Genomic DNA, 13,066 nt, shown 5'->3' on the forward strand with positions numbered 1-13,066 from the left:
AATACATAATGTTCCTGCTATTCAACCAAATAAAATATGATTTTTCTCACCTTGCTCTACACCTGTTTGAAACTGAGATTAGGTTTCTCTTTTTTTAAATGCAGCCTGTCCTTTCTATCTTCTCCTTCCTCCTTAATAGAAATATCTATTAGCGGAAGTGTGAAAATACCTGAAATGGGTTTTGTAAGCAATTCATCACATTGTCGTTATGTTCACTTGCTCTTATCTTCTTTTGTTATACCATTGTTGTTTGTTTGTTTTTTAGTTTGCTAGTTCTCTCATTTGATCACAGTGCCAATGGCAAAGATTTATTTTCTCTGTGTGGCTGGAACAATCAGTTAGATACACACATAAGTTTGTTGATGGGAATTGCGAATGAAAGAAACCTACATTGACACTCATGGATGACTTTGAAATTTGGATGCATGGGGAAGTCTATTCACTAGGTTTGAAGCTTAGCTGACACAAATAAGTGGGAAATCGCAAGATCTCTCTGTCCAGAGAGATTTTGCTGGCCCAGCTCCTGCATATAGCTACAGGTTTCAGCAGTAATGTCATCCCCATTTTTCAAGGACATCATCAGGTCTCTATACCTCACCAGAAATTTTGATTGAAAAAAATAAGTTAGCTACAATGAAACCGTTTATGAAATTGACCGGTGCAGCATTCTTTTATGCTAAATGGAGGTCAGCACAATGCAGGACTATCCAAACAATTGCATAGCTTTCTCATCACAGAGTCTGTCAGGCCCAAATCCAAGAATGATATGTATTGATTCTTCCATACTTATTGTTTCACATCTACAGACAAAATCTTCCCAAATTGAGCTCTCTACTATCTGCTTCAGCAATGTATTAGTCAAGAGCTGTCTTCGTCCTTTTTCTCCCACACATAAGTTCATGGATGAGTTGCCTCTTACTCCTCTAGAATCCACCGACAAAACCTAGTATTGATATTTTTGACTTCTTTATCTTACACCTGATTTGGAAAAAAAAATGATTGTGATCTTGCCACATCTTGTGTCCCTCTTTACAAGCTAAGAAGAAGAAGGTGGAAATGAAAAATCCCTTGACTTCCTGTGGAAAATTATGTTACATGTTCCTACAATTAGGTGTTAAGGGCAGAGAAACGAAAACTAGAGATACATTGTCACAATTCCAAATCTGTTATCATGTCTCCTTCCAACCACAAAAGCATAGTTCTGGTGGCTGAAATAGAGATAGTAATCTCCAGCCCTTGGTAGAAAATGTCATCCATCTGGCTTCCTGTGATGATGGCACTGCTACAAATTGAGGGAGAGCTCAGAGATGTGTTTGTGGTTTCTCACAAAGAAATTAAACAAAAGGAAAAAGCACTTGCAATATGGATGGCCTACTACTCCCCTTTATTTTGGTTGACCTTTAAGCCGGGCTAGATTTTGTTAAAATGTCTTTCTTTTGTGTCTTATGGATAAATATCTTTTGTTTTATTGGGAAATAATATGATTCAATATCTCTTTTAGTTTGCCTATGCATAATTTGTTCTGGAATTTCTATCCAATCTAAAGCATTCTCTTTTTTTAAAAAAAAATACCTTTTTCTTAAACAGATTTTCAATTTATGAAACATCTGTATGTACCTGATTTGAATTTTCTCAGTGTAGTTCCCTCTGTTAGCTAAGGCTTCTAGCATCGTTCAGATATTATTGATTTGCATTTCCTTGGGTTTCATTGAACTCAGAGAGCTAACCATTTTTCTGAACCTTGGAACAAAAAATGCATTTATCTCATTTTTCTTTGAGAACTACATTAATCTGTAGGTTCCCATATATTCAATTATAATTATTAAAACATAACATCATAACATAAAAAAATGAATGGTACTGTGTAGGGGGAAAATAACCAACACACATCAATTAAAGGCTTTTATTTAAATGCAAGGATACGTTGATAAAATTGCCAACTGGCCTGAGACTTACTATATGCTATATAAACGAAATCATATGAAGATTAGGAGAATCAGATGGAGGCTGGAGAGGTGTGTTGATATGAAGTTTTTAAAAAATGATCAGGGAAATGAAACGTGGTTGGATTGATTAGACTTTGGGGAAGACAATGAGAATAACATTGTAAAAGACTTTAAGAGAGCTAACAGGAGTTATTCATGGCACTATATAACTTACAGCTAGGATAGCAACAACTATTCCACATTCAATTTAAATAATGCTGGTTTTCTTGATGAAAGAACGAGAAATCAAAATAGCTATCGATGCCTGACAGAATCACAGAAACTGTGCACCTGTTTCTCAGTGGGAATCAATACCTCAGTGATAGATTCAGCAGTCCTGACATCTTATGAAACCCTTTGAACAGCATGTGTAATTATCTCTTGCAATGAGTAGGAAATAAAGAGATTTGCAAATTTCCTGAAAGGTCACATATATACGTGTGTGTGTGTGTGTGTGTGTGTGTGTGTGTGTGTGTGTATTTAGAATCCCATGTTTGGGGCCTAGCAAGGTATTCTAAATATTTAACAAACACTTAACATATATCTCCCTTGCTTCTCAGCTAACAAAGCGAGAAAGAGCCAGTGGCCTAAAGGTTAGAACAATTGCCTAAAGTGCAATCGGCCCAGGTTCGAATCTCAGAAGGGTATGGCTGACTGATGAGAACAAATAAGTTTGAAACGCATATCAGTCTCCCTTTAATTCTTTGTTAGCAATCCAAAAAATTTACACAAATATGAGCTGTCACTGCTGTGACTACTGCCTGTGGATGGCCTTGGGTTAGGCTGAAACAGGCAATAAGATTTGTCCCATGTTTGGGGCCTAGCAAGGTATTCTAAATACTTAACAAACACTTAACACATATCTCCCTTGCTTCTCAGCTAACAAAGCGAGAAAGAGCCAGTGGCCTAAAGGTTAGAACAATTGCCTAAGGTGCAATCGGCCCAGGTTTGAATCTCAGAAGGGTATGGCTGACTGATGAGAACAAATAAGTTTGAAACGCATATCAGTCTCCCTTTAATTCTTTGTTAGCAATCAAAAAAAAATTACATTTACATATATATATATATATATATATATATATATATATATATATATATATATATATATATATCCTTTGATGTGAACTGGCACCAGTAGGTATATACTACAATAACAACTAAACTATGACCTTATTTAACATTAAATGTCTGAGGGAAAATGGGCAGTTATTGCGTAGATTTTTTCCTATGAAATAGAAATTATACAAATGTAACTACAAAATTACAAAGGCGTCTATTTGAAAAATGCTCTTTTAAAATTCAGTTCCCTCAAAGAAAGAAACTTCTAGTAAGGCCAGGAAAGCATTTGAAAAGTGCTCACAAAGCATCTTGATAGGAGCAAAGCGTCTCTCCGTCTACCTCTGCAAAGCTCAGCACAGCTGCTATGAGATTTCCCAGGTCACTTCTGCAAATCTGCATAGGTCAGGGGTCTTTAAACGTGGCCCCTTTATGGCTTGTGGACTTCAACTTCCAGAATTCCTCAGCCAGCATGCCTGGCTGAGGAATTCTGGGAGTTGAAGTCCACAAGTCATAAAGGGGCCAAGTTTGAAGACCCCTGGCATAGGTGCTCCTTTTCACTGTTAAAAAAATATCACACTTGTTCTTGCTCCTGCCTGATATATCCATATTTTTTCATATAATGATAAATCCCATTTTTGAAATATATCAAAATCACATTCCCATTTTCAAACCATATTAATGTTCCCCAAACAATATTAACAAATATATGGATTTGCAAGCCAAACAGGACAATGCCAGATCGTATATGTAAGTGCCTCATCTATTATTAATTTGTCTATTTTCATGGAAGTTTCAAACCATGATTGTCCCAAAATGTAGGTTTATCGTGTGAATAATGATCAACCTTTGATTTCTGTCCAAGACTTTTCAAATATACCTTGTTGCTTTTAATGCTAGAAACACAGTAGAATTATTGACGTAATGAAAAAGAGACCAAGTCCCTGCCATGATGTCAGAGAGGCTAGATAATACAACTATCTAATTGTGTCTATAGTGCTTTTTGCATGATTGCTACTTATTTCAGATTCTTTAAATTCATTTAATTCACAATTAAAATGTTCTTTCATTCAGGATTAAAGGCAGACGCATCCAGCATTTTCAAAGTTGTCATTCCAAAGGTTAATTAGCAAGTGAATTAATTAGAAAGTGAGGTTTGGAAACTTAGTGTGCTTTTAAAGTCTCCACTATGGTTGCAGGCAAGATGACTAATCATGTCATTTCCTGGTACTCAAATCGGCAAAAATCCACTGTCCTGTGGGTCTGCTCATGTGGAGCAACCATCCAGAACATATGTGGGTTTTTTTTCCATCCTCTCTTTATCCTGAGAGGTTCCATGGAACCAATCTGCTCATCGGTTCCTTGCCATTTGCCACGGTCATCGATTCCACTTTTGCAGAGTTTTTCCTTCAAAAGTTCACCATAACTCCTCTGGCTATCGATAGCTCATAGAGCATATTTTAGCCATTCTATATTGAATTGAATAACCTGGGGTGATGGTATGTGAACAAGAAATGTGAACAAATGCTTCCTGTTGAATGTCAAATAAGTGAAGGCCTAGCCCACAGCTGCGTAATAGGCAGAGGAAGGCTGAGAAGGAACCCTTCTTAGCTTTTCAGGCAGTAAAGGAGAAAGTGAAAGATTTGTACTTTCAGACTTGCAAATTTCTGTTAATGTAGTTTTACAATAAAATAGTATTAGTTCATCTGGTCATTTTTCCCTCCTGATCTACTTGGTGTTATAGTAGGTGTTATAAAACTATTACACAATATTTATACATTTTGGTATAAAATATTCATAAGGATCAATAATACATAAAATATCATCAGCATACAATAACTCCAGCTGAAATTTTATTCCTAGAGTATCCTTATTAAAACAGAGCAGAAATTCCAAGGACAGGTTCACTGTATGAGTTAATCAAGGGGGTGAAGTAATGATTGGAGGAGAAATCAAGGTATTATGAAAAAAATGCTGGTCAAAGGATTAAAGTACCACATTTTAATCCAATTTTTAAAAAACAACAAAAACCTATTATTTCCTGAATAGATAGACATAAGCAGCTTCCTATTTATCTTCAGAAGAACCATATTAGTTTTTTTAAAAAAAATAATTCTTCTTAATGATTTTCTTTAGATTCAATATTGGAAATTTAAGCATTAAAAATTAGAAATGATTTATGAGTGATTTATTAAAATAGAATCAATATTTGTGCTGAATTATTTGTCTATTCTTGGTAGTCAGAATAATATTGCTTTGTTATTGTTACTGCAGTTTCAGTTGAGAACCTAATAATTTACCAGATCTTTCTCCTCACTAACCTGAGCAATTTTTGTCTCAATTAAATCGATTACTAAAAAATTCAACTCCAATATTTCTTGACTGGAAGCATCTCAAGCATTTGTTTTAGCACCAAAAAGCTTTAATTCACAGCATATGAATATGAAAAAACAGTTGTTTTAGAAGACCATAAACCATGGGAGAGAGCCTTTAAAGTTATTGGCTTTCTCTCTGCGTTCAAGAATCAGCAACTCAATCTTTCAATTGTTCTTCAACAATCTGAAGAAGCTGCTATCCCTCCGAAAGGGAGGAAGCGATTCCTATTTTCTCTGTCTTCCTGATTTCAAACCCATAATTAATCTAATGAAAGACACTACAAAACTGCAGTTTAGGCGAAGAAAAACAAAAGAAGTTTTCTGCTTACTGATCAAGCAATCAAAAGATAGATAATCTCCTTGGATGTTCATAAATTCAGCTCATCACCACGCCAATCAGAAATCTTAACATTAAAGTCAGATGTAAAATCAGTAAATAGGAGGACAATGAGGGCAGATGCCTTTTAGTAAAGTTGAAAATATTGGTAAAAATAGAAGATGAAAAAAAATTTCAATGATTTAAGTTTATTCAACTCTTCAGGATTATAAAAGTATTTCAAGGGATGAAAACAGTTTGTTTTTTTAGTTTCCTAATACCGTATTTTATAACTTCACTATTTCAACTTGTTTTTGTTTTTTTTTGTTAGCGCTCGAAAGAAAAATATCAATGAGGCAAAGCAGAGAAGAACTTATCAAGAGAGGAGTTCTGAAGGAAATATTTGATAAAGGTAAGAAACACTGTCAATTCACAGAGACAGTGGTGTGTGTGGATAATATTATTTGTTTTTGCAAGAATTTCTTGTAGCAAGTCCAAAACTTGGATCTGGATTTTTGTAATAGCTGGACTCCAAACAATAATAAACAATAAATTCAAATGCACTCAGGAGCAGCTTTTGTATTAAAGTTAAAATATTGAGAGATCCTGGGTGCTCTCTGAGCTTGCTTGTTTTCTTGCAGACGTTTCATTACCCTAACTAGGAAACATCATCAGTGCTAGTAAGGAGTGCTGTTCGCTGTCAGTTTCTATTCTGGTGTCTTGCCTGTCTGTCTGGGTGGGGGCGGTCTTAGGGATTCTTTCGCTGGGCTGTTTACTAATGGCTCGTTGGCATTTTCTTGATTGGGATATTGCTTACTTGATTGAGTTCAAATCACCAGGACCAGATGGATTATACCCCAAGGTTCTCAAGGAACTGGCAGACTTGATCTCAGAACCACTGAACTATATTTTTCAAAGATCCTGGAGCACTGGGGAACTACCAGAGGACTGGAAGAGAGCTGATGTAGTTCCCATATTCAAAAAAGGGAAAAAAATAGATCCAGGAAACTACAGACCTATCAGCCTGACATCAATACCTGGGAAGATTCTGGAAAAGATAATCAAACAACAAATCAGCGAACACCTTGATGCAAACAAAGTCATCACTAAAAGCCAACATGGGTTTGTCAAAAACAGATCGTGCCAGACAAACCGTATTGCATTCTTTGACAAAACTAGTGGACCAGAGGAATGCTGTAGATATAATTTACTTGGACTTCAGTAAGGCATTTGATAAAGTATATCACAACCTACTACTGGATAAGATAGAAAAATGTGGGTTAGATAGCATCACCACCAGATGGATTCGTAGCTGGCTGACAGGCCGTACTCAGCATGTGGTCCTCAATGGAACTGCATCTACATGGAAGGAAGTGTGTAGTGGGGTGCCCCAGGGCTCTGTTCTGGGCCCAGTGCTCTTCAACATCTTCATCAACGATTTGGATGAGGGGATAGATGGGGAACTCATCAAATTTGCAGATGACACCAAGCTGGCAGGAATAACCAATACTCCAGAAGATAGGCTTAAGATACAGGAGGATCTGGACAGACTCGAACACTGGGCACTATCTAACAAAATGAAATTCAATTGTGAAAAAAGTAAAGTTCTACATTTAGGCAGGAAAAATCAAATGCACAGGTATAGTATAGGTGGTACCTTACTCGATAGTAGTAACTGTGAGAGAGATCTCGGAGTCCTAGTGGACAATCACTTAAATATGAGCCAGCAGTGTGCTGCAGCTGCCAAAAAAGCCAACACAGTGCTAGGCTGCATTAACAGAGGGATAGAATCAAGATCAAGTGAAGTACTAATACCACTTTACAATGCCTTGGTAAGGCCACACCTGGAATACTGCATCCAGTTTTGGTCACCACGATGTAAAAAAGATGTCGAGACTCTAGAAAGAGTACAGAAGAGAAGCAACCTAGAACTAAGGAGAAACTTCCTGACAGTTAGAACAACTAACCAGTGGAACAACCTGCCTCCAGAAGTGGTGAATGCTCCAACACTGGAAGTTTTTAAGAAGAGACTGGACAGCCATTTTTCTGAAATGGTATAGGGTTTCCTGCCTGAGCAGGGGGTTGGACTAGATGACCTCCAAGGTCCCTTCCAACTTATTATTATTATTATTATTGTTGTTGTTGTTGTTGTTGTTGTTGTTGTTGTTGATCTGAAGGTGACCTTGGAGTTCATCTCTGCTGATCTGAGTGCTGATTACTGGTGGAGATGTGCTGGAGTCTTTTTCTCTTTTGGGCTGGTTGATTGACTCTTTTTCACAACCTATAGATGTTGTTAATGCCTATGTGTCAATTGATGGCTGATTTGTCAGAGCTTCTAGAAATTCCCTGGCACTTTTGGATTTGGCCTGGTCTAAGATTGTCAGATTTTCCCAATTGAAACTACGGTTAAATCTGCCTATATGTTGTGAAATTAAAGAATTTTTGTCATTTCACAATTTTTCACAACCCAAATTTCATTAGTTAAAATATTGTTTGATTGTATTGGAATATTTTCTAGCTTAATTATCCATATTTTTGCAGCCTTAAAAGAGAGCGAGAAGCGCTGTTCACATTTTTACAAGAAAGGATGGTCATAGAGGCCATAAGATCCAGCTCACCTTTCAGAGTCATATTCAGTGTTACAAAATATTCAGATGAAATATTCCATTGTGAAAAGATGTATTTTAGATGCTCATAAACTGGATTGCTTTTTGAGATACCCAATTCCTGAGGTTATTAAGAAGTCACCTATAACACCTAAGGCACATCAAATCTTTGGACATTCTTCATAAAATGAATCACTACTTTCTAGCACAAGCTACCTTGACTTTTTTGAAAATAGATCAAGGTTGCCATGTAAACAAAGAAAAAAAATCAGTTGACACACCACAGGAAATATAGGTGGCAATAATGATCTAGCATTCTCCTCCAGTTCTGCTAGAAGTTAGACTCAAATCTTCCTTCTCATCAGCTGTGCCCCAGTTCAACCTATTTGTTGATGGAATTTAAGTATTTGCTAAAAAGGAAAGCAACAACCTAAAATGGTTACTAATTGGACGCCTACTTTATTGTCTGAGAATAACATTTGTGACGTAAGCAAAAAACATCTGGGTTGTATCTACCATGGCTTTCTGTGGTGCTAAATTATAAAGACTCTTTTAACTGTATGATTCTTTGAGTCCAATTTTGAAGCCCAGAAATACATCAGTAAGTCAAAGCTATTAACAGATCATTTCATGAAAAATGAATAATAAATTTAGAAATAGAATACTGTACTAAAGAGGAGAACTGTTTTCTAAGCCCATTAAAGAAAAACACAACTCTTTAGAGTAATTTGCTCTGTTTAGTTGCAAGATTGCTGTTTGATTAAAAAAAGATTAAAGTTATTTAGTTTTGTCATCTCTTGTGCAGTTTCCAACCATCTAACTCAACAGATGACAGCCAGCAGCTTGATTTTAAATCCTTCTGTTCGGTGAAATATTAATGAAGGGACTACACAGTACTGAAATTTAACATTTATTATATGCAGTTCAAATGTCTTTCATTTGACTTAGCAATATTCAGCACATTTGAGTTAGCGGCATTCAACAGTATTGTTATTTTATGTATCTTTTGAAAAGGGAAGGCAATTATAATTGGCTTTACAGTTTTGCTTTTATATAACTGTTTACCTTTCAGCACAAACATGTGCATGTTTATTTGAATATAAGTCTCACTGATTCCAGTCGGTCTTGGGAGAAAGTATGAAGATAAGGAAGCATATCTAAAACTTAAGCCCCTCTAAATTCAATCTGCTTAGGAGCATTTCCATCCAGCACCATTTCCAACTTCTCTCTCTCAAAAAAGGCCATCTTTGAAGTTGGGTTGATTGTAGTTTACTCCTTTCCTTCTGAAAAAAGGCCAAGAAAAGGCAGTCCTCCCTTCAAGCAATGTTCAGATCATTGCCTCCATAGTGGAGACTTTTATTCCCTGGATAGCATACACACATTACACATAATCACACACATACAGAGACACACGAATAGAGAGAAAGAAATTTCCTAGATAATTCAAAAGCAAAGATATTCATGTTCATCATAAAATAATCATCCCCAAATTCTAATGAAGTATTAAAACTTTTGAGAAACCAAACTGCTGCTGTTTATATATCTGGATTTTTGAATAATGACTACTAGGCAATTTCTAGCTTGTATAGATTAGTGTAGATTGGTTTTAGACAATTCCCTAATTAGCTGCACATTGTTTCTTGTAACTTATCGATTACAATCATTAATAATTAATTATTATAATATATTATTATTTTTATTTAAATCCCAGTAAAATTAATTTTAATTAATTAAGCAGTATTTTCTATTTGTGTTTATGTAATTTTGATATCAAGGAATGCGGTGGCTCAGTGGGTTAGGATGCTGAGCCTGTTGATCAGAAGATCGGCAGTTTGGCGGGTCGAATTCCGAGTGCCGCGTAACAGAGTGAGCGCCTGTTACTCGTCCCAGCTTCTGCCAACCTAGCAGTTCGAAAGCATGTAAAAATGCAAGTAGAAAAATAGGGTCCACTACGGTGGGAAGGTAACAGCATTCCGTGTGCCTTTGGCATCTAGTCATGCCGGCCACATGACCACGGAGATGTCCTCGGACAAGCGCTGGCTCTTCGGCTTTGAAACGGAGATGAGCACCGGCCCCTAGATTTGGAAATGACTAGCACGCATGTGCGGGGGAACCTTTACCTTTACCTTTAATTTTGATATCAGTTCCAAGATTTCCCCAAAGGCTTCGTAGATATTAATTTATGAGCAAATAGAGACTTTCAATGTAAATGAAATGAAATAGGGGTGTCTCATACATTCTGTCCCAATGCAACAATCAGGAACCTGTGCAGGAGATGTGCCAAACTGGCAAATCATAAAGTACTATACAGTATTCCAGTCTGTAGATTATTGTATGGAAGAGTTCAAATGGAACCGGTATTTGCATTCAAAACCTGAAACAAGGGCTTGGCTTGCTATTTGGAGGGCGGGGGGGGGGGTGTTTGAGAGTGTAGGGAAATTAGTCCTAGCTGCCCTGCTCTAAGAATGCCAAGTAGACATTGAACAATCCTGTTCCAGTGTCTTTCTTTCGTTAGATTATAATGTCCCAACAATCGGTTACCCTTTTTACAAATATACCTTAAGCAAAGATATATTTGTATTAGACAAGATATCCTTGGGTAGCTGAGTTGATTCTATTCTATTTTTTTTTAAAAAAAATTCTATGAAATCTGAGGCACAGGAGGGGGGGAAAGAGCCCATTTTCCCCAATCAACCTCTTTATTAAAGAGCACTGATTTTTCGATTGCAGTTATATCCTTTATCCCATACTATTGTGCTTTCTTCTAGATGGAGAGCTTCCAATACAGAATGAAGAAGGATCACTGGAGAATGGACAAACGTTAAGTTCCAGCCAAATGTCACTGCCAGCCCTATCTGAATTGGAGCCGTGTTCAGTATCTGGGGATTCCTGTAGTTATGAAATACTCCCAAATCCAGAGGTCATGGATGGAACAGGTAGATTTTCAATTCCATAATGAGTCACATCATATAGAAAGAAACCTTTGAGTCAACCGTGACTGCTGGTGATTACATGGGCAAGCAGTTTTATCAGCAACTGTTTCCAGGAGTGGCTTGCCATTGTCTTTTTTCTTGGGCTGCGAGAGAGTGACTGGCCCAAAATCACTCATCTGGCTTTATGCCTAAGGCAGGACTAAAACCTCCTGGTTTCTAGCCAAGTACCATTAACCACTACACCAAACTGGCTCTCCAGAATAAATAACGTAGCGATTTCCTTAGGTACTTTAGCAGTAACATATCCAGCCTGATGAAATTCTAGATTATATCTTATCTGTATGAATGTTAACAGTCAGTCTCTTATTCAGTGAACAAATATGAAGAATTAAAATTCAATAGGTTTGCCAATGTAAGTGGGTGTGTTTGTACAGTAGGTGACATTATTCTTTACCGAATTATCTGGGCAAAACAACATTATTACTTCTGTTTTAATGGTTGCATACATTTATATCAATTAAGGAGAAAACTAAAATAATACACCCATTTATTTTTCCAGTGTCTAATTTGTAGAATCTACTGTGGTTAGTTGTAGTGTTGATCACTCCATTAGAAAGCTGTAAAAGGAATGAAGTATATACAAAGTCATCAGTGTTTCTTAGTATGATGGCTGAATAATATGGAGATATTTGCAAGAAGCACGGCATAGAAGAGCAAGAAAGGATTATGGTTTTTAAATTTGGCTGGCAGACTTTCCATAGACAACAGATATATATGGAATCTAAATCAGATCTAGTTAGCCATGTTTGTAATCTAGTACTTTAATGTTGTCTTTCCATTGACATTTCACGATGGAAGAATTACTGCAAAAAAAGTTGGCATATTCATAAACAAGCTCAAAATCTAACTTTTGTCATCAATGAGATATTGTCCCTCTCTCTCTCTCTCTCTCTCTCTCTCTCTCTCTCTCTCTCTCTCCCTCTCCCTCTCCCTCTCCCTCTCCCTCTCCCTCTCCCTCTCCCTCTCCCTCCCTCCCTCCTTCCCTTCCTCTCTCTCTCAATATATGGAGATGACAAAGTTCCATGTAGTGAAAAGGGAATTTGATGTGTTTATGAAATAAAGGGCAAATTAGGTTGTTTTCAAATTCAGTGGGATTTATTTTTCTCAAACCAATGTTTATAATAATTTGACATGCTGGTCCTTGGCAACAATTTGTACAGCTTAAGTTGTTCAGCTAAGCCAAAAAGCAATACGTTTTTCAGGGTATTAATATGATCCTGAGTTGGAAAAGAGAAATGAAAGCTCCCATCACGAATATCCAAACAGAAATACTTTTAGATTTTTAAGATAAAATTATGTATCTGAAGATTATTTAACAGGACAGAATAATGATGAAAATTTTTAAAAGAACTGGAAAGCTGGTGATTAGATAGAGAGAGACACAGAGAGAGACAGATAGACAGACAGAGAGGGTAATAAGTAGAGATGAGAGAGAGAGAGAGGATAAATAGACGGAGGGAGGGGGGAGGGATGCGGCAGGCAGGCAGGCAGGCAGACTCACTGAAGAACAATTGTAACAAGAATCCTTTTTTTGAAACTTTTGCACATCTTCTTGACTTTCTGTGAGATATGCAGCCATGAGGGAAATATTCTAGGATAGTCTACAGCCTTTGAGGACATACCTAACATACCTAACAATATGTCTCAAATTCCTTTGCAACATACAGGATACTTTGCAAGTCTGGTCAGTGGGAAAGACCTCAGCGTAAAAACACTTGTCAAATACATCTCTAAC

General features: G+C 36.8%; 1 protein-coding gene across 1 annotated transcript in view; it reads left to right on the forward strand.

The window, feature by feature from the left end:
* Window positions 1–13,066, forward strand: part of PHACTR1 (phosphatase and actin regulator 1) — a gene marked incomplete at its 5' end in the record, with an annotated part of 241,744 nt that overhangs the window by 192,932 nt on the left and 35,746 nt on the right. Inside the window, 2 exons of the mRNA XM_083357580.1 lie at window positions 6,064–6,144; window positions 11,107–11,274. Coding sequence (XP_083213706.1) covers window positions 6,064–6,144; window positions 11,107–11,274 — 249 coding nt within the window. The remainder of the gene's footprint in view (window positions 1–6,063; window positions 6,145–11,106; window positions 11,275–13,066) is intronic.

This window comes from Vipera ursinii, assembly GCF_947247035.1.
Source record: "Vipera ursinii genome assembly, chromosome: 3".
Lineage (NCBI taxonomy): Eukaryota > Metazoa > Chordata > Lepidosauria > Squamata > Viperidae > Vipera > Vipera ursinii.